The 22,430-nt window shown below is 47.2% G+C and overlaps 1 protein-coding gene across 2 annotated transcripts in view; it reads left to right on the forward strand.

The window, feature by feature from the left end:
- POLR1C (RNA polymerase I and III subunit C) overlaps nt 1-19,017 on the forward strand; it is a 143,338-nt gene extending 124,321 nt beyond the window's left edge. For both annotated transcript variants that reach the window (XM_078647445.1, XM_078647446.1), the window contains 3 exons: nt 11,372-11,521; nt 12,210-12,326; nt 16,998-19,017. In XM_078647445.1, coding sequence (XP_078503571.1) covers nt 11,372-11,521; nt 12,210-12,326; nt 16,998-17,116 — 386 coding nt within the window. In that variant the 3' untranslated portion in view covers nt 17,117-19,017. The remainder of the gene's footprint in view (nt 1-11,371; nt 11,522-12,209; nt 12,327-16,997) is intronic.
- The last annotated feature ends 3,413 nt before the right edge of the window (nt 19,018-22,430 follow it).

Here is a 22,430-nt window from a genome sequence, read left to right on the forward strand (position 1 = left end):
CTCTGCTATTCTGCACTGTATGGCAGATTTTTGCTCCCGTGTGGTGCACTTTCCTCCCCTGCTCCCTTCTGTTGACTGCAATCACCTCTGGTCTGCAGGGACCTTCCGGGCGCACTGATCCGAGGGACCCTTTGCATTCCTTTGAGTGAATGTGTGTCTGTGTGTATGTGTGTGGGGGTGGGGTGGGGGGTGGGGGGGCAGAAGCTTGGAAATAGTTTTTTGCTCGGCCCTTGATTTTTGACAGTTCCACTCCCATCGGTGGTGTAAGTGCTCACAGGCCCCATTCTCTGCTTTTCTGCACTGTATGGCAGATTTTTGCTCCCGTGTGGTGCACTTTCCTCCCCTGCTCCCTTCTGTTGACTGCAATCACCTCTGGTCTGCAGGGACCTTCCGGGCGCACTGATCCGAGGGACCCTTTGGGGGGCAGTGCCGCAGAAAAACCGCGTGCGTTTTTATGTGTAACAGGATGTCTCCAATTTGAGGTGGTGATGGATTCCTGTAATGTTATTATGGCAGTGGGGTCACGCAGGCCCTATTGCCTACACCCCCTGCCGTACAATGCAGTTTCATTGGCACAAGTGTATCCGCTCGACGCCCCTCTGTGAGAGCCCCCCCCTCGCCGAATAGTGCTCTCTTAAGTCGTGCAAGTATTCACACTCTCCTCTTTTTAGGGTACTGGAACCCACCCCAAACTTTTCTGCTAAAGGGCTGTTGTGTACGCCCACCTGGAACCCCACTTATGAAGGTTTCCCCCTTTACGTCACGGTTAGTTGGTGGGCATTTGCTCTTTCCCCCTAGATGCCTCCGCCTGCTTGTGTGTTCTCCTCTCCACCTGTGATACCCCTCGCCCCCCCCCACCCCTTGCCACCCGCAGTGCTTACTTTGGGGGTCTGTCCCAATGCACCCTTACTTTCCTTTCTTGTAACTGTTCATTTTGTTGCATAAGCCACGGAACATCTCAACAAAACACACAACATTTTCTGTAGATGCCTGCTAATCAGCACCCCTCATAGACTGATGTCAGCCATCTATCAACCCTCTCGTTGGAAAAGTGTCACCCTCCTGGAGAGGGGTGCGTAGGAAGAAGGCCCCGCCCATACCACGCCAGCAGTGCACGGTGAGGGCAGCATACAGCTGCTGAGTGCCCAACACCCACAACGTGTTTCTGCCAAGAAACAGGCACTTAGCACTCGACCACAATCTGAAGTATCGGAATACGTCATCAGGTCAGGTGCATAGCACCCGATAGTGCAGCAGGTTCAGTGACTCCACGCCCCCAAACATTGCCTCCTTTTACTACAGTTCCGTCTGCCCCTGCTACGTCACCACTTCCCCCGTTGCTGCAGGCGATGCACCCCGCTCGCATTTTGCTCTAGGTAATGGCCCAGGGCACCCAGTTGTGCCCCCTCCTCCATTGCTACAGGTAATATCTCCCGCCTCTTTGCTCCATTTGCCCCTCCCCATTGCTGTCTGCGCTATGATGCTAGGATGCATGCAATTTAGTCTCTCCAGTGATGGGTGCGTTAGTGCGCAGAATATGTAAATCTGTGGGCTGGAAATACTTGCGGTTTCTGTCCGGTTGTCCAGTGTGAGGTCACATGGAGTGCTAATGCTGCTCCTTGCCTTCTGTGTCGCTTGCTATTCTTCCCTTCATCCTGAACCCCAGCCTGGGCTCCTTGCTTCCACCCATGACAACTTTCATTCCCACTCTGCAGATCCCACTCATTCCTTAAAACCCACTCAGCGTTTTTACCTCATAACCTGTTGCCAGACCTCTTCATGTGCCACACACCATTTCAATCTCTACTACTCATATTCCTGTACCTCCTTTATATTACCCAGTTACTTTTTATCTTCTTTGCAGCCTTGGCTGGCTCTGTGTGTGTGTGTGTGCGTGTGCGGATGGATCTGTGTGTGTGTGGCTGGCTCTGTGTGTGTGTGTGTGGGTGTGTGTGTGTGTGTGCGGCTGGCTCTGTGTGTGCGGCTGGCTCTGTGTGTGTTCCTTTGTGTGTGTGTGGCTATGTGTGGGTGCAAATGCAATAGGTCTCACATTTGCGAGAGATGTAGCTAATGGCAATGTAAATGACATTTATTTATCTGTTTTCTAAACTAACTCATAAATACAAATTTTGTCATTTACAATGCCAATAGCTGTAACTTTTCCAAAGGCGAAACCATTGCATTGTAAATGCTTGTTAGGTTTTGCTTGGCAATGCGTACGAAGTACGCATGCGCTAGCAAAATCTTATGTCTTACAGTGGGGAACAGGGACTCGCCCCCTGCTCCCATTGGCTAGCTCCATAAATGGAGGCTAGCCATTGGGAGCCGGATCTGTCCGTCAAGGCCGGACCAGATTCGGGGGCGTTCCAGAGAATTTTTCCCTTTTGGCCACGTCATGCGGCGGTGGGCGGGGCTTTTTTTTGGGCTCGTCGAGGTTTGTTTATGCCATTTGGCGGCCGACCGCCGGCCGAGGAAGAGGTTTTGCCCTAAAACCGTGTAAGAATGCCGTTTTAATTACCCCATCTACCGTCTTGCCGCCATCGAAGAGTGCCCAGCGGAGGAAAGCCGGCCCCTGCCGGGGCAGGGAAAGTCGGAACATGTCGGACGGAGGCCGAGGTTGAGAGAGGCAGGCATGACCCCCAGCTCCCCAGCCAGCATGTGAAGGAGAAGGCCACCGGCAGCCGGCGCCGAACGCAGCGATAAGGTACGGTCTCCAAGAGCGAGATGGGGCGGCGTGGCATGCCACTTTCTCCTAGTACTGTGTGGGAGAGTGAGGTTATGGTGCGGAAATAGTTACAGCTATTCCTAATAGCTAGAGGCTACTTAAATGTCGCTGCCGCCATTAGTATTCTAAGAGGACCCCTGAAAGGCCTCTGTACGCAAGTAGGTTCGAGGCAATTCGGAATTATTGTGGCCAGGAAGATCTGTGATGAGATTTGATCCTAAGCGTGTCTGTAAGCAGCCGAGTTCACCGGGCCCGCCACGGCACTCCTCCCCCCAGCCTCCAATGATCTGCCTTTATGTTCTTGGCAGGGCTCCAGCGTTTGCAAATATTGATAGCCAGCTTGAAGTTTTAATTTAATTGCTTCCCTGGTGCAGGACAGAATATCCCTGGTGTTTTAAGAATGTCTTATTTTCCGGGATCGTGTCACTCTGACGCTACTGAATGCAACAGATAACGGACTAGGAAAGCATGAAATAGAATAATGCTTGTAAATATGTTCTGTTAATTCGCGACACTGGTGTATAAAACACGGAGATTTAATTTCTCGGAAGCTCGTGCTCTTTCATTTAAGTGTCGCTTATTTCTCTTACGGTGACTCAGATTTCCTGTTCTAGTTGCGAGATATCTCACAGACTTACTTTAGTGAGCGCATAAGGTGGTTATGTGAGGCAAATTTTCAAGAAGTGCTTGAATTGTAAACGAGTGCCTCGGCGTTATCAAATCTGTGTGACAACATCTTCCTCTAGGCAGCTGACCTGGCATTCAAGTAAACATCAAAAGAGGGACCAAGCCAGGCAGTTAAACATTTAACAAAGAAAATTCTTTAATTTTTCCCCTTCTCATTGAGGCCATTAAATTCCTGTCGGGAACAAGAAAAGCGAAGTTAATGGTAACTGTGTCACACAGCGGTCTTGTGCGCAGATTCCAACTGCCCCACTCATGTCATTGCATGCAAATATCCTTCATTGTCCCTTTCGTCCCTCGCAAAGGCCAGATGAGGTTGGTTTCTCTCTTGGCCTCTTTCCCGTAGTTGTGCAAGCAGCAAGTGTTGCACTGCACCACAGTTGTTCCCTCTGAATAAACTATTCACAGCCTCGCATGCCTAAGAACCCCACTGCAGTGCAGGTGGCTAAGGCGGAAGAATGTGTGCTTAGGCATTCACTGAAACGGCACCTTGCAAAGCCATAAACGACAACAGAGCATGCAAAGAATCAACTAGCTTGGTTTTGGTCGTCAGGGAGTGCACGTGATGAAAGGTAGAAATAGATTGTTTCTACACGTGATGAAAGGTGACCAAGGGGTAGAAGTTATAGCCTTGCGTGCAGCGCTCCGAGCTTTAGAAACGCAAGGCCAATGCTCGACTCTAGGCTCCAGGGGCAGAGTCGGCGCAACATCCGGTGATTCTGAGTGCATCGCAATCTCTCCCTGCCTACAAAAGATTAAAGTGCCCTGTGGAAAAAAGGTGGTTTTAGTGCGCTGCCTGATATAAATAAGCCTTTCATCTGACCTAAATAGAGCATGCTCAGAGACGGAAATTAACGCATTTCCGTTCGTTGGTTTCTATTGTATTACTTCTATGATGATACTTTGTGAATGTTTGTGCCTTGAATGACAGTTTGGGAGTTCCTATAGCTTAAGCGGGAATAGGAGGGGCACGAGGACAGAAGGCAGAATTTTAAAAACCGCTATAGCGTGAAAGATGTGCGATTCGGAAGCAGATGAGGAGGCAGTTGTTAGTACCCGTTTCCCACTATAGAGCGCAGACAAAGGGAAAAAATGCACAGATGCCACCGACACCCTAAAGAAAAACTATGGTCAAATCACTATCCCCAGTGCGTAACGTAGAAGGCCCCCAGCATGTAACACAACCGGGGCTCATGTAAAGCGCTACGGAATCTTGAGGCCTAGTAAATAACGAAAGTGACATTCCTATCAGTTGAGACCGAACACGCCCTGGCTTCACGCATGCTGCTGCTCAGCTCAGGGCCGGCTCTGGGGGGGACCGACCGCACCGGGTACTGATCTGTCATGGGGGTGCCTGTTCTGCCACTATATATGGGAACAAAAGGCCCTGCTGCCACTTCCATATCCAGAAATGTGTGGGGAACAATGTTCAGGGAACAGTGATTAACATTACGCCTGTCTAGAGCAGAGGCTTGTCTAATAAAGACTTTGACTCTGGAAGTTTCTATTTGTGGTATGCAGCACTGAGGGTTAAGATGCCTGCTGCAAAGAACAGGTAACATGCAGACAGATCCGTCTTCATGTTAGTAGCGATTAACAAGCAACGAACTGGGGAGGAGCCAAGCTCGCGTCCGAGATGGCCGCGTTTTAGCTCGGCTCCGTTCACTCTCCTGTCTACAACGACTATCCTGTACTTTATCCTGCCCCGGGAAGTATTCTACGATGTGCTGTGGAACGACGATACCTCACGGACACTTACCGTTTACTCCGGTGGCTCCTGGGTGTTGCAGATCCTGAGTTGCGCCCCTGTCTGCTTCGGGGCCTCCGGAGCGGCCGGGCCTGGCGCTCCTTGGCGGCGCCCGGGCTGGACAGGGCGCGGTTGCCGGCCCTTGGTGGTGGTGTGGAGTCGGTCGGAGAGGCCGATGTGCCAATAGACCGCTTGCGGCCCCCCGGGCCTGGTCCGGCGATCCTGCGGCCTGGTGTTGGGGCACTGCCTTCCGTGGACGGGGTTCACCGTACATCTGGCTCGTCCCCCCTTTGTTCTCCGGCCCGGCCATTTTGAGTTCCTCCGCCCGGGCTCGGAGAACGGTGCCGGCGGCGTGTGGGGTGCCGGCGCATCGCCTTCTTCTGGTGACCCCCCTTTCTGCCCTGGTGGCACCTCCGCTGGCGGCTGCCGGTGTCCTGTTTTGCCCCGCTGGTATCCGGGCGGGGATCTGTGTTGGCAGCAGCCCCGCTGAGCTTCTAAGATGGCGGCCGGCCCCATGACTCTCGGCCTTGCTGGGACTGGCGATGCGGATCCGCCGCACGGCACGTTTTCTGAATACTGCAAAGGTGAGCCTACACTTGGCGACATCCTCGCCGCCCTGCGCTCCTGGGGGGCACACATGACCGCACCTGTCGCTATCCTGGAGAGAGGTCCCTTGGTTGGACCTGCCGGACCCCCCCTGGTTTGGGCGGCTTCATCTCTGTTGTGTGCTGCTGGAACTTTCCTTGGGGTCGTGAACCTGGAGGCTGCTGTTGGTGTGGATGTACGGAAGTCCGCTGCCCTTCTTCATCCTGTGCCTCCTTCTGCTCCGGAGGTTTGCCAGCCGGATCCCATCTGGACCGACCTCGATGGGTCTCCTTTTCCTCTTTTGCCTCACATGGCCAAACGAAAATCCTGTGACTGTGCCGCTGGACCGGCTTTCCCCGAGTTCTCATCGGACCTGTGCCTGCTTTGCCTGAGGTGGTTCCTGTTCTATCTGTATCATCCGGATCGCGATCACTTTGATTTGAGTGTATTTTTGATTCGACTCCGGCTCCATGTGATCTGGTTCCTGGTTCGTTGGACTACTACAGTTTGCGAAAAACGAGGACAGGGTTGAGCTGATCTTGCCTCTGTGGACTGTTATTTTGTGGTATGGTTGGGCGATCCGTTTATAATTGTATGATTATATTTGATACTTCTTTACGTTCCTGGAGCTTATCCGTGTTTTACTATCTTCCCGTGGGCTCTGAGTATTTTCGGGCGGGAGGGTGGGAGCTGAAAGGGTTTTGATTGTGTGGCTCCTCTCCCGCTGTTTTTCCTTGTTTTCCCTTCCCCCCCCTTTTTTTATCTAAGTGATTCTTTCTTCCATATTTCTTCTATATTTCGGGTTCTAATTAGGGCGACAGGCACGCTGCTGGGGGGTAGGCCATAGCCTTCTGCAGGGGTGCAGGGTGGGCTGTGCGGGGTGGGGGAGGGGTCTGTTTTCTTGTATTTCCCTTGTTCCTTTTTTTGGTTCTATGGCTCTTATGTATTCCCTTATTTCGTGGCGCGGTGTCGGCACGTCGCCCCCCGGGGTGTTTGTGCTGGCATGGCCCTTTTGGTACGTCTGCTGTCACGACTTACTACGTATTCATTTCTCCTGTTGCCACTAGTTCCTTGTGCCGAATTAGTATTGGGTGCTTTGTTAGCCGTGGGGGGCGTGCACTGACGCTGCGCCCTCTCTTTTTCTCCCTCCTTTTTCCGATGTCCTTTTCCTCCCCTATTTTCCCTTTCCCCCCCCCCCCCCCCCAACCCCCCCCCCCATTTTTCCTTTCCTTTTCTGGGTTGTTGTAACGGAGGGCTTTTAGTTGTGTAAGCGTACTTTTCGCTGTTTTACTATTATGTGCCATGGTAGTGGTGGGAGGGCGTTGAGCAGCGATTGTGATTGTTATTGATGTGGGACTCACCTTCTGCCTTTGCCAAAATGTGACGGTTCTTTTGGTCTTTTCCTGTATTCGAAACTTCGGCTTGCTCACGGCCCACCGCGGCCCTCTGGACTTTACAGATTGTTTTTATCCTGCGAACCCCTTTCTTTCATTATAAAAGTAACCTACTCTTATCCTGTCCGCGATGGCGGCTCGAAGACTTGTTACCTTTGCCTTCATATGCGCTATTTAGATATCCTGTTGTCACTCCTGTATTGCCTCGTATGTCTCTTTATTGTGGTGGCCGGCCCGGTGGGTTGTAGGCCCGTATCTGTGAGCGCCTTCTGTACAATAAAGGTTTAAAAAAAAAAAAAAAAACAAGCAACTAACTGGGTGCCCCCTCGCATTACACTTTGGATTCAGAGTTTGGGGCTCCGCCAGAACAAGCACCCTTTCTAGGGCAGCTTTAAATGATGGGGGAGCAACTCAATGTATTGACAAGGGCCTGACAATGCCATTTATTTATGTTAAAAAAAAACATAAATAAAAATAATGTCAAGAGCAATGCCAATAGCTCTAACTTTAACAAAGGCAAAACCATTGCATTGTAAATGCTTGTTTTTCTTCCCATTGTTTCTTGTAGGGCCTTTTTGACCTTTACTTCAACAATTCATTAGCCCGGATTCTCTTGACAAATGTTTACCATTCAGGCATTGCTTTAGTCACAATGTGTTCTTTTATGTTTGTGAATTTTACTGTTGAGCTCTTCACTTTAGCTTTCTTTTGGTGCTGCTTATGTTGCTTATTTGTATATTTCAGAGCGAGGTCTTTTCTTACGCCATACCTAGTAGGAGTTTGTCTAGAATTTCTCATCGAAATTTGTTCTTTTCTACTTAAGAACTAGACTACTTTGTGGGAGTGCTCCTCTTACCCAGGTTGTGCCCAAAATGATACGATCTGGGCTCCCCTTCCCCAGAATCTGCAGGTGGTAGGAGTTCTGACACCCTGAGCAAGAGCCCAGTCAATGCAAATTAGAAATCCAATTGGACTGCAAACCGTATAGGACCCGTTGAGCAACATTGTGCGGAAAGTAGATCTGGTAATGATCAGTCCCACAAGATTAGTTCTGGAACTCAGTGGAACACCAAACCCTCTTTCATCAATAAGTAAGATCATTTCTACTATGGTTAACAAGTTCCAAACACACAAAAGCTATTTCTTTGCGCTACGCTATATTTTAGGGGAAGCAGTAAATAGCTAGTCTGTTTTTTGAGTTTCTTTAGATGGATCACACAGCATACCTATTTTCATTAAGAAATAGCTACCTAGCTGTTCTCTACCACAGCTTTGCCCATGAGTGACGAACAGTGCTTGGCTAAAGGACACTTCTCTGCTTCTTGTGTCTCCTCTGACTGAGGCTGGTTGGCTCTGCAAACCAGCGAGATCTCTGGCTTGATAGTCCTAGTGCTAAGTCCCCTCTACTTCATGGTCCGAAACCAGAGTTTTTGTAGTTTCTTATCACTGATCTTATCTTTATATTGCAAGATTGCACTTGCAGACACTATAGCATCAAAAAGACTAAACCAACATGGAGATAAAAGCTGTGTCTCGTTTTACATATTGATAATATGCTCCGACAATTAAAAACATTTCAGCTAATATACTGAGCATTCGTGATGTTATGGCAGTGCCCATTACTGGAAACAGAAAGTCTAGATAGTAAGCAGACAAGATGCCAACATTTTGCATGTGTCTAAAATCTTCACACTTTGGAAAAAGACATAAAAATAAGAGGCTTAAACGCAAACTGTCCCTGTGTTCATAACATCCCACTAGTTATTAATCCACATTCTCACATGTTCCTTCTGAGTAAAACTGGAGATCTGTTATTGGGCTACAGATGAAGTTTACATAATGTCTTTCAATAGGTTGAGGTCTTCAATTTTTTGATAATCTCTTTAAGAGCTCGCACATGCCCAGTTTATATTTATGCAGCAACATAGTTAGGTATAAATCTGAATATGAGACACCATCACTTGACTAACTTTGTACTAATCATTCCAGGTGTGGCTGGAAATGCTGGGCTCTGCATGAGGCACTAATTAACCATCTATCTGAAATATCGTGATCAATAAATTCAGTCAGCACCTGAAACAATGCTGTGGTCGAAGGCGGCATGGGTGCCTGTGGAGAAGACAGGGTCCAGCGTGTGGCCGGCGGCGTGGGTGGGTGCGGTGACGAGTTGTCTGAGGCCGAGGTTGTCAATCAGGGTGGCGGAGTTGGCATCGTTGTTGTTCTCGAGGTGGAAGTTCAGGTCCCCTATGAGGATGTAGTCCGTGGAGGCGAGTGTGTGGGTGCTGGCGAGGTCGGCGATGGAGTCGCTGAACTGAGCTCGTGGTCCGGGGGGGTCTGTAAATGAGTGTTCCTCTGAGGGTGGTGTTGGGGTCGGTGTGGATCCGGAAGTGCAGGTGTTCGGTGGTGTTGAGGGTGTCGTCTGCGTGGGTGTGGCCCTGGAGGGTAGACTTGTGGGCAATGGCTATTCCTCCTCCGTTTACGTTGGCGCGATCCCTGTGGGTGATCTTGTAGCCGTCCGGGATGGCTATGGCGATGTCGGGTGCCGATTAGTCGTTCCACCAGGTCTCGGTCAGGGAGGCCACGTCTGGGGCTGAGGTGTCGAGCAGATCTCAGAGCTCGACGGCGTGTTTGCGTGCGGAGCGGGTGTTGAGGAGTATGCAGCGGAGGTGGTTGGATCCAGTCCTTAGAGGTTTGGTGGCTCTGACGCAGGTGAAGCTGCAGGTGTGGCAGGAGAAAGGTCCGTGGGTCCGTTTCACGGCAGCCTGGAAGCAGGTGTGGTTTCGGCCGGCGTTGAGTGCGTAGAGGGTGCTGGCGTCGTAGCGGAGTCTGGTGTTGTGGCGTTCGCGGGGTCCAGGGGTTCTGGCGCTGGGTGTGGTCCAGGCGCGGACAGGCGCAGGCGGGTTTGCCTTTGGCGCGCCCGCTGCGTGGCCTCCATAAGAGGGGGAGAGGGAGGAAGGAGCAGCTGGGATTCGGGAGCGGGTGGCTAATGAGAAAGCAGGGGGGCAGGGCCACAGGGACGCAGCGGCGGGAGGAGTGGGAACGCGGAGGAAAAGGCGGGCAGCAGCCCGTGGGCACCGGCGGAGGAAACCTGAGAAATAAAGAAATAGCAGTGACACAGTTAGGATGTAGGGAACCAGGCAGCGGGAGCAGAAGTGAACAGCACAAGTATCAGGCACGAAGCAGCTGGCAGCCGTGTGGTGGTGTGGGGAGCGACCTGCCTGCGAGCAGGGTCAGAGGTCGCTCCTTCACCACTGCGCGGCCTCCATAATTGGGGGAGAGGGAGGGAGGAGCATCTGGGAGGCGGTAGCGGGGTGGCCAATGGAAAAGCAGGGGGGCAGGGACGCAGTGGCGGGAGGAGTGGGACTGGCGGGAAAAGGCAGGCAGCAGCCGGTGGTTTCCGGCGGAGAAAACCTGAGAAAAAAGAGATAGCAGTGACACAGTTAGGATGTAGGGAACCAGGCAGCGGGAGCAGAAGTGAACAGCACAAGTATCCGGCACAAAGCAGCTGGCAGCCGTGTGGTGGTGTGGGGAAGGACCTGCCTGCGAGCAGGGTCAGAGGTCGCTCCTTCACCACTGCGCGGCTTCCATAAGAGGGGGAGAGGGAGGAGCAGCTGGGAGGCGGGAGCGGGGTGGCCAATGGGAAAGCAGGGGGGCAGGGGCGCGCAGCGCCGGGAGGAGTGGGAACGACGGAAAAGGCGGGCAGCAGCCAGTCGGCACCGGTGGAGGAAACCTGAGAAAAAAAAGATTCAAGTATAAGTCGATGTACAATTTGCAGAATGAATAAAGGCGAGGGCAAAGAGTTCAAACTTTGTAGCTGCTAGTTTAACAAATTAATCTGAGGTGTTAGCTTAACCTCAAGTGCAGCTGAGAAAGTTAAGGTATTGATTCCAGAACCTGTCAGCAACTTCACAATGTTGCTTGTTGTGGGCCTTCAAGGATGCTTACACATTTATTTAGAGTGTATGTTTATGTAGCGCTACATGATCTTTGTGGTTACTTAAAATCACTTGGAGGTGAAATAGTCCAATCTGTGCATGAACAGTACTCTCAGAAGTGTGAAGATACACCTGTTTGTTACGATCCTTGATAAAGGGTACGTTCCTTTGTTGGTGCCTTCTGGCTTGTTATCTAGACATTGATATAAAACCATGATTGCCACTACTCAACTTTTCATGGGTTTCTCTCCCCCTTCACATCCTGCTTTTTAACTCTGTTCTCTGTCTTCTACCTTCCTAGGTAAGGACCATGCCAAGTTCTCTCCAGTGGCCACTGCCAGTTACCGTCTTCTACCTGAGATCACACTGCTGGCGCCGGTGGAGGGTGAGCTGGCAGAGAAGCTCAAACACTGTTTCTCTCCTGGGGTCATCGAGATTCAGATGGTCAATGGTATGCAGCGCATGTTTGCGTTACAGTGATTAGGTCTTTGGTTCTGGCAGGGCTTCTGGGCCCTGCCATCTAAAATTCACACTATATCTAGCAATACTACTCAAAGTGGAAGGAGTCAGTTAGGACGCTTCACCTCACCCTTTGGAAGTTATATCTTAGAACGTTGGCCCTCTGCTGAACTTGTCTTATGATTCACAATGAGCTCTCATTTCAAACTACTGCGTCAGTGGATTGTTTGTTTTGTTCCTGTTTCTTAATTTTGTGAACTTGCCTGCCACGGGCTGGGCGCATCTATATAAACGCACATTCAGCATTGTCTATATTGAAATGCCAAACATCAAAGTGACTAAACTAAAATGTGGGCTTCAGACAAGTTTACCATTGGGGCGTCCATCATTTTTCTAGTGCGTCAGCCTTTCATTAGCTACATATTTTTTAATTACATCAAGCAGCGTAAGCAAGAATTAGAAAAAGTACAAACCTGCGTGTTCTCAGTCCCCTCCGTTAGAAGGAGTTGCCCTGTTTGATCCTTGGAACATGTTACTAAGTGGTGAAATATGAAATATTTTGTTAATTTACTATGATGAATTGTAGCTAATGGAGTATGCACTGTAGAGTACTATGCTTGTTGACAAGTTGTTTTCTGTTCAGTCATCTATCATCTCAAAACTATTTTATCCGCACACAGGGAAGAAAGTGGCAAAAGTTGCAAATTCCAGAATGGACACCGGCAGTCGTGAAAGTTTTCGCCATGAGGAGTTTAAAAACTTGGTTCGCCTGGCACGGGTTCGCGACCATTACATCTGTGAGTTTCATGAGTTGTTCATTACACTCTCAATTTGTAATCTACAGTATTCTCTCTTTTGTTTTCCGTAAGGACTTGGGAGTAAGAAGAAGGAAAACCCAAAGAGTTCATTTCAGAATTGGTCTATATATTGGTGGTAGGGCAGGCAAAGGAGAGAGAATAGGGTATAAATAATACTACAACAAGGAGATTTGAAGGGAGGGTCCTAGGGAAAGTTTTAAAGACCTGCAAAGGATTACATCCCTAAAGCTACAATACAATAAACACTACAAAATCCTTGGGTCTAAGTTATCTGAACAAAAAGACACTAACAGTATCACACAGACCTAGCTGGGGGATAATTCCCTTTAGGTCGAAATCCCTCACCCACCAAAGGTGGCATGCGTCATCATTTGGGATTCTCCTCTCGGAGGCAAGACCTAGTTCCTCTGAGGGCTACAACCCCCTCTCTGAGAGGGAGGAGCACAGGGATGTTGTGATGTCTACTCTATACGGAAATTATAAATCCACCAAATGAGACATATAGTGTGCGTGAGGACGCAGCGCAAAGGATAAAGTAACGTGGGTGAAGTGATGATAAAACTAGCTAGAGAGAACACAGTACATGCTTTATTTGGATACTCTCGCTGCCAGAATTAAAAAACAGTGCACCTACGGTATAGATTTAAACTGCATGTGTGAGGTGAGAGATTATGGTCAACATGTTTCAGCCAAAATACCCCTTTCTCGGGCAAGGCTTTCTTCAGGACCTCAAAGATGCTGCTGCTAAGTGAAAAGTGTTACAGGAAAAATATAAAACGGATTAGAAAAATACGGAACCAATGGTACTTGCAGTTCCTATTCTGCGGAAGGTGACTGTACCTAGTAGGGACAGATACATGAGATAATGTCAGTGACCTTAACTATACAGACAGAAACATCAGACAACACTGTAGGTGGGATCAACAGATAGCTGCCCCTACAGACTACACCTCATATGTACAAACACAAAAAGTACAATACTTCATGCTTACCCATAACGACTGGGTATGTTGCTTCACCTCAACCTGGCAACAGCTCAGGGAACGGGCACAGCTCTATGAAAAATGTATCGAGGGTGCTTGTGTCAATTGACATTATATTCACAAGGTCTCAAAACCACATACCAATCGTGAACAGGCAGGCAGGCAGGAATCGCAAAGGGAAGAAGAATCTATTCAAAAATAGAAACCCAGGGTATGTTAAAAATGAAATCTTTTTACAGATTCGGCAAACACCACCATCAGAGTGAACTAGTACAACAAGTCAACCCATGGTTTGTTAAAAACCTTGAATCAATCGACCAAAATGCTGGTAACCCCGATTAACAGGCTGTACTGGATGAAAACATTCTGGCCAGTTGGCAGGGAATAAGAAGCCTGGGATCATGACAGAAAAGACAGGAACCCTATAGCCAATTATCATCAAGTATTCTGATAGAACAGTTTTATTTTTTCATAGTATGGCATATTGGTTAATCCAATGGCTCTGAACTGCAGTGAAACTCATATGTAATATCCAAAGCATGTAAGTGACGCTGCCCGGGAAAATAATTGCATAGGGTATTTTAACCTCTAACCCAAAGAGTACACATTCTCTAGTAGCAATGGCAAGACAGAGCAAGGTGCTGTCAGACTCGGTAATATATCCAAGAGGAGTCTCTAACGATACACCGGAAAAGGCATAAAACTGACGAGTCACTTACCTCTCCGTCCGTACCACAGGCTGGTAGAGTCTGCGACCGGAGGTAAGAGACATGGTGTCGGACGCTCATTAAATACGGACTGTAATTGAGCGAATTCAAACCAGGTGTGGCGTCCCACTGGATTTAGACTCTAACGTGCATGTGCAGCACAAGGAAACGCTAATCTTCTATGCCTGCGTGCTGTGCTTAATGTCAATCGGGAAATGTAGTTGACCGTGAAAGTGTGACGAGGCATCAACACAAACGTAGGACAATAACACCAGTATTGGTCCCAGTCATATGGAAGAGCAGTGCCCTCACAAAATACATACTTTTTCAAAAATTGAGTAGGCATAACAGGCCGGGTAGCACACGCCTGTAAACAAAGAGTAACATAATCATGCTTACAAAAGAAAAGTACGTTACAAACGATGAGTCACATTTCTCTGTATAGGGCAGAGCAGAGTGCGTACTGTAATCTCAGGGTTATCATAACAGTGCATTAAATGTGCCAAGAAAATAAAACGATAAATGAAGTCTAATGCACACCCAATCTCCTGTTATATGTCATGTTGGCGATTAGTGACAAAGAAATTAAACTTGAGGCATCGAAGCAAGTCACGAAGCCTTCCGGGAAACCCATGGGATTTCATCATTTAGATCCACATTAGCACTGTTGAGCCTATGCACCCACCGTTGTTCACACCTGAACAAGTATGTCAAGATGTCTGTGATATGAGCAGGAATATATGGTTTCTCTAAAACTGTCCATTTACGGTCTTCCGGGGAATGGTTGGTTTCTAGGAAGTGGCTGGTGAGTTTGGTGGCAATCTTTCTACATCGGATGGTGCTCTTATGTTCTAAAATACTAGTTTTCACCTTCCCGGTGGTCATGCCCACGTACCGCAAAGAGCATGGACAGGTGATTAGGTAGATGAGCCTGTCACTATTGCAATTTGTGTGCTGAGACAAAGTCCACGGTTGTGTGGTTCCAATGTCAATGGACTATGTGTTCTGCTAGTGGACATGCTGCAAGGGAAATGGCCTTTGACAGCAGGTAAATGCCACAGAGTGTTCTGGTTACTTGATTTGTTAGTGCGTGGACGTGTGTGCACCAGCTGATCCTTAATGTTCATGCTGCGTTTGAACGCAAACAGTGGTGGAGATAAAGAGGTGTTCCCAATGTTCAATATCTTCCAATTGGAAAGAATACTATTTTTAATTCTGTTGGAAAAACTGCAGAAAATGTTGACACGTGAGTCTGGGACTGCCTTCTTTTGGTCCGCTTTGCTCAATTAGTGCTTCCTCGTTGTTGTTGTTTACACGTTTCATTGACCTCTTGATCAGTTTCTTTGGGCAATTCCTCGCATCTAGTTGCCAAGCCAAGTCTTGGGCATGCTCTTGGAGGTTGAGGAACAATTCCTCTTAATCCGTAGAAATTGCCCAAACGGCAAATTGTTGGAAACGGCTTTAGGGTGGTAGCTTTGGCACGACAAAAGGGAGTTCCTGGCCATGGTTTCCTGTACAATTCAGTGCCCAGACCCCCATCTGTGGGAAAAATGCGGATATCCAAAAAAGGTAAGCTGATGTTGCTGTACTCGCAAGTAAATCTTAGAAAATCGTTCCGGCTCTTTAACCACACCGTAAACTCAGTAATGGTGATTGAAGTGCCTCTCCAGACAACCAAAACGTCGTCAATATAGCGTTTCCATAAAAGTATGTAATCTTTATATGGATTTTCTTCGCCAAATACATGATCCTGTTCGAACAGGTGCACGTAAAGATTAGCCAGGCTAGGGACAAAAACGCTGCCCATTAAAGTTCCCAATATTTGTGAAAATAGCTGGTCTTCAAATTGAAAGAAATTTTCTCTCATGGCCAGGCGGGCACAGCGTATGATGAATTGAACAGGGGTGATGGTATCTGAGTCTCGATTTTCCAACAGTGTCTGTATGGCCGCTAGTGTCTCATCTTGAGGAATACAGGTGTATAGGGACTCCACATCAAAGGATACCAGGTAATCACTGGTCGCATCTAATGGAGTGTCTTCCACAAGTCAGAGAATGTCTTTGGCGTTGATAAGCATAAGCTAATCAAGCCCCATCCAGTGATTCCTTACTATTATGCTTTGTCCAAAGTACATAAAGAACAGAGACTGCCACCCAGGCGCCCCATCATCTCCGAGTCGGGATCCCTTTTAGAACCTTTGTCTACATTTGTGGATCATTTCCTTCGGCCACTAGTGTTAAAGATGCCTACTTATCTCAAAGACACCAAAGACATTTTCCGACTTGTGGAAGACACTCCATTTGGTGTGACTAGTGTTCCCAAATGATGAAGCATGCCACCTTTGGTGGGTGAGGGATTTCGTCCTAAAGGGGATTATCCCACAGCTAGGTCTGTGTAATATTGTTAGTGTATTTTTGTTCAGATAACTTGGACCCAAGGATTTTGTTGTCTTTATTACAAATTAATAATAGCCAGATCTTCTGGTTAACCCTTCACACACCATTTCAAAAGAAAATTGGTATTGCATTCACATACTTTCTGTAAATCCCTGAAGTACCCCATTCTTGACATCAAGTAGTTTCCTTTAAACCCCTTTCTCAGTGTTACCTTTGATGAAGCAAGATTGCTCTGCAGAGTTGTGGGTGCCCATTACCTGGCATGGAGAGGAAGCGAGATTAATCTTGGCGATTTATAGAACACCACAAATTCTTTATTCCCTTATCTCATCATGGTCACAGGTGGCACAGTTCCATACTGGAGTTAATATGTGGGAGCAACACGTAACAGCAGTAATGAACTAAGTTTTTTGGCTTTGGAGGGATATCTCCTTTAACAGAACCTGAAATTAATATCTGCCTCCTTGTGGTATTTGCCTTTCAGTGTGCCATGATGCAGCAATAGTTGATTATTTGCTCTAATTGCATGTCTGTAATTACAGAAGTGCTTGTTTCTATTCTCAGTCTCTGTGGAGTCCACGGGTGTGCTGCCTCCTGATGTTCTTGTGTGTGAAGCCATCAAGGTCCTGATGGGCAAGTGTCGGAGATTCCTGGATGAGCTGGACACCAACCAAATGGAGTGAACGTCTTTGTGCTCTTGGGAAGGTTTGTCCAATGTGCAGATGTTCCAGGCTTCGAAGAGGTGTATCCGTATGGGCTGATGGTCTTCCAGGATTTGCACCAGGCTGTACTTAAACCCACGTCACATTCTCAGAGGATCAACAGCTTTGTACAAACAGACTTATTTTTGTACTGTCCATACGTATCACTTCCCTGCAAAGTACATTATGTTGTACAAAGGATAAAGATGTCACAAGACTGAAACTGATACATTTCAGGCACAACAGAAATGCCAAGCTGTATGATTTTACTGCATTTTGATAAACTTATTGGATGCCAAGTGGGACCACATGGTCCTACTAAGATGGTTTGGAAGGTGAAGCTGTTTCCTGAAGCATTCCACCCCAGTGCTTTACACAGAAGTCTAACCTGCCCTCAGAGAGAGTGCGGCATTAGATGCTTCTAAAGAAACACGCTTGGTTACAGCACTGAAATCTGCTGCACCTAGTTACGCAGATCTTTCGTGAATACATATCTCACTACCGCAACAAATAAAGACTTCAGGAAAACATTTTTGAATATATGACTATATGATTTGTAAATACTTTATTTTTATGTGGTATAATGCAAAAGAATTGCCCACAAAGTTATGTATTTTAATTGCTGGGTTTCACTTTTGTATGACTGCTAGAGATTTCCTAGATTTTTGGTTGCCATAAATAGCAAAAGTTATTCTTAAATCCAATGTGCCGAGTGTCAAATAGATTTTAGGGACTGCTAACTTTCATTACTTGCACTATATTTGACTATTCACCTCTAGGAGTACTGATGCAACCTTGAGATTATAGTGGCAGGAAACATTACTGGCATTGGTGTAGACTCATCAAGTCCTGATAAATTCTATAGAAGTTCTTAAGTGACGTGAGAACATTCTAGGAGCCACATCAGGCATTCCTTACATGCTTCGGTGAGGCTCGAGGATGGAAACTAGGTGAGGGGATCAGAGCCCCAGGAGTTGAAATGAAGCTTCGCAGGAAGTTACTGGTGCTACGAGCTTGTCTCATCTTATAAGTTTGTCTAAAGGGCACCAGGCTTAAGTGCTCCTTAACTCGGAGAAGTACATAGATCTTTATATCTGGTCACTGAAAACCAGACTTAGCAGTAAAGCAATGGGCTGTCAGTACTACTTCTGATGTTCTGGTTCCAAGGACTCTTGTAGGGCGCTAGTATGTGGATCTATCCAGCTGTCCTGCCTTCAACGCAAGAGTTTTCTTCAGATTTCTCGTTCTGTCCCAATACACTCGGAAAAAGCTGTGTGTTATCTGATGGAGATTGTACATGACGGTGTGTGCAAAGATGCGTAACAATTCAGTTGCAGGATAGGTGGTTCCTAACCTGTCTACTTCCTTTACAGAGAATTGTGGCACATTAATAATGAACTAAAGGGCGTTGTTCACCCCGAAAGGAGCCTCTTGGCACTACTGAAAGATAACTGATGTTTATCGCTGGCCAACTAGTACATAGTACTTCATTGATAAACTACTTCTCCCATTAGAAAGTTTTAAAAATGTATCGGAAACAATTCAGAAGGAGCTGACCAGCATGTTACATGGTTTCCATATTCTCCTGAGGAAGATTCCTATTTCTGTTTGCTGCTTGTGATGGCCCTAACCAACCCTTGATTATGTTCATTTAAAAAATGTTGTTCAATTCATATTTGCAAGGCCGGATTGTTTACGTTTATTATCATGCATAGTTAATTAAAACCATAACATATACATTTAAAACACATTTTTTTAAACTGCAATGATGATGGAATGTGTCCGTTAAAACACCTTTAAAAAACTGTGCCTATAATCAAGTTAGGCTTTTGAACCAACAGATCAAACAAGATTGAAGCTTAATAAAATCAGTCAAAATTTTAGCCTCTGAATGTTAAAAATCGGCCAAAGCTTGCTTCAAAAATGGATCCCCTGAGACTAAGTGTCCTAAGTGACCTAAGATCTTGGTCAAGTAAAAGTGCTAAACGTGCTGTACAAACCTCTTCCTTTAAGGTGCTTTTTTGCTGCTATTTTAGTATAATGAGTAAGGAGCGGTTTACTTTACCGAAAAATCTAGGGGAATGAGATGATATAATGTTTGTGTTTTGTAATAGTCACCCACCTGGACGGGTAGCAGTATAAACGGGCAACATTGATGGTACGTGCCGGAGTTAAAAGTACTATGTGCCTGCTACATCTTAAGGATAACCATTGTTCAGCTTTCGACAGGGAGCCTGGAATGGAGAATCGGGTCATGGATTGATTTTTCCAGCTCCTTGGCAGCAATGTTCAAAAATCTCACGTTCTTACATGCTTGTTGAACAGATGCCCCTCCCAGTAATGTGATTACAGCTGGTTGGCATGTTCTTATTTGCACAGCTCTTAAGGGTGGGTGGAACAGTTTTTTTCTGTGAGTTAACAAGGCTGGGCCAATGCACAGTGGATGAAGCAGCGTTTCGTTGATTTGTCCACAGAGCCTGCACTCTGCGGTGGACAAGAGCTGCTTCCAGGAGGGCGTGAGGTCTTTCAATGAGAACATGCCGGGACGTAATAGCATTAGATTGTGTTTCATGGACTCGGTGAAGAAGGCAGATATGGCTGGGGACCCCACGCTGCATATTATGGCATGACCTCCCACGTGTGCCATTTGCTCCCTGAGGTGGCCGTGTCAATGACAAATGATGAAAGCTTGGCTGCTTTGTTAGTGAGTCATTTAAACACTGCATATTCCTTGGGGGTGAGCCAGGTGTCTTCTAATTGCAGAGCTGCAGTTGAGTGCTGGGAGCACAGACTTCTTATTGTGGGCCTGCCTTTCTATTTCCAGCCAGCACTGATGTACCAGCAAATTCGCTTCAACTGCCCCCGTTCTCCGGCAGAATTTCACTAGGGCCGCCTGCCTGAACAGGCACTAGTAGTGCAGGCCGGAGTGCATTTTGTGTTCTAATTATATTATTATTTTTTGCTCTGGGACACTTTCCCATTTTCAGTTTGTAAACAATTGCTACACTGTGGCAGGACCAGCACCTGCTTCAATATTTGTTACCTCAGAGATTTGTTGGCCAGTAGTACGGACACAGGCATGCGTTGTATACATCCCAACCACTTTCCTTTGTGTATGTGCAGCCTTGCCAACGTCCAATATTCCTTCAACTGCTAAAAATTTCAACCTGCTTCGCTTGGACTTGGTGACTTCAGAACACTTGGGTCTTGTTTTTTGTTTGTTTTCTTCCATCCTCTTCTTTCTTCTCCTGGCTGCAACACTTTAGCTCTTAGCCATGCATATTGGGCCACCAGCTGTTTGTAGCAGCTGAACCTTCATACCCTTTTCTTTAGTTGCTTGGGGAACAGTCCTCTAGTGCACCTCTTTATGCTGTGTACCACATAGATTGTATGCAGAGTAGGTTTGTGCAAACTGGCGGTTTAATTAGTCAGGAGCAGGTTCTCCTCCTGGTTTGGTCATGAGCACCCTTTAAGGTTTGCTGTAGCCAGGTTAGCAGCCCAGATGCCATCCTCCTACTGCCTAAAGATCACACTCACTGGCCTTATGTATTTGGTCAAAGTAACTCCAGGCAAGGTGGCAGTACCTGGTGGCAAAACATACCCCCTTCGTACCAGACAAGGTATTTCAATTGGATGCTGTTGTCCAGAGGGCCTTCTGAGAACCAAAACAAGTCCCTTGTTTGAAGACTCATTTACAACGTCAAATTGTTCCCAGATTCTCTTCTGTATGCGGAGGTCCATGCTGCCTTTGCATTGTATGGTCGAGACAATCTCCACTGCAGACTATGGTGTTGCAGGCTCATTGTGGCAAGAGGGTGTACAAGTCTCCCTTTCTTTGTGTGTGCCAGGACTAAGTCTGTTTGCTACTTTGACTCTAGAGACTGGCACCAGAGTGTCGAGCCAAGCCCCTTCTGCTAGTGTTCTCCTCTTTCTCTGCCAAGGTGGGTCAGCACATCTCCCGTTCTGTGCACATGGCGGTGTTCCGTTACACACATGCTCAGGGGACAGGGCTGGCCCAGAGAACGATTGTGTTCTTAGGGAGACCCTCCTGGCGGACACCTGGTCGGGCTAGTGAAATTCATGAACTCGTAAAAGTCTTTCCCGCACTATTGGGATCAGCCTTCACTTTTGAATGAGATAGACTTGGAAGAGTACGGATACGACTAACCTACTCTCCTCCGATGGGCCTTTTACCGGACTACGGAAAGGTCCAAGTGGTACTGATGGCGACAGTCCTGACGAAGACCGAAGTGACCTTTAGAGGCGCAATTCCAGCGGTCGAAACATGGTGACCTCAGCAGTGGTAGGAGGGAAGTCTTGAGGAACTTCATTTTCTCAACAAGACATTTCCCATCCTTTTTTTACTTTTAATCCTGGTATGGGTACCTAATTGTGTTTAATAAAAGGAATTCTTTTCATTGGCACCCCTAACCAGTTTTAATCACTTTCCTATACTGCACTTATTTGTCGCACTAACAGTTCCAGGCACCGGGTGTTTTGCACATGCTCTTCACCTCATTTGTGTTACTCGTATGTGGTGTTATTATGTGGTTGTACGTCCTGTAGTGTGGAATTTATTATTATTTTCCCCCTCCCTAATGCTCCGCCCTGGATGTGGCTACACCAGGGCGTTTGTAGCAGGCCCTATGATGAAGCATGTCACATACTTCGGTATGTGAGTGAGGGCAGTTTTTCTAAACTGAGAAATTTTTCTTGGTTATGTCTATCGTGTACTCTTTATACCCCTTTAGTGTGATCATTTGACTCGGTTTGGGGACCTGGGGTATTGGAGTTTAAACAGGAACGGTCCTCTCCCCTCCTTCGTGTTAAGTAAGTTAAGAGACAGCACCACCTTGTTTGTGAATGATGGTCCACACTGAAAGAAAAAGGGTCCTCCTCCCCTTGCCTTTGCATACACCATCTATCTACCAAAAACTCAGGCGGCGCCACCAACAATGAGATAGCATCTTAGGACCTATAACTGCAACACTTTAGTTGGTAAAAGATCCCAACACCAGAGGAACTTTGAATTCAGGAGTATGTGACCACACCATGCCCTCTGCTGATCTAGATCATGGAGGATTAGAAGTGCCTCAGGTCTCTTTGTGCAGCGAAAAGTTTCTTGCTCCTTTGGTAATAGCAGTCCATTTTGACAAGACTCCATCTTTTTAGGACTCCTCCAAGGAGTCCACTTTCCCTTAGATGAGATAGTCAAGTGAGTCACAGTAAACTTATCTGATCAGCTAGAACAGAAGTTGCTGAACCCCAACCAGCTCCAGTTATAAGAGAGTGAAAG

The sequence above is a fragment of the Lissotriton helveticus genome, chromosome 6 (genome assembly GCF_964261635.1).
Source record: "Lissotriton helveticus chromosome 6, aLisHel1.1, whole genome shotgun sequence".
NCBI lineage: Eukaryota > Metazoa > Chordata > Amphibia > Caudata > Salamandridae > Lissotriton > Lissotriton helveticus.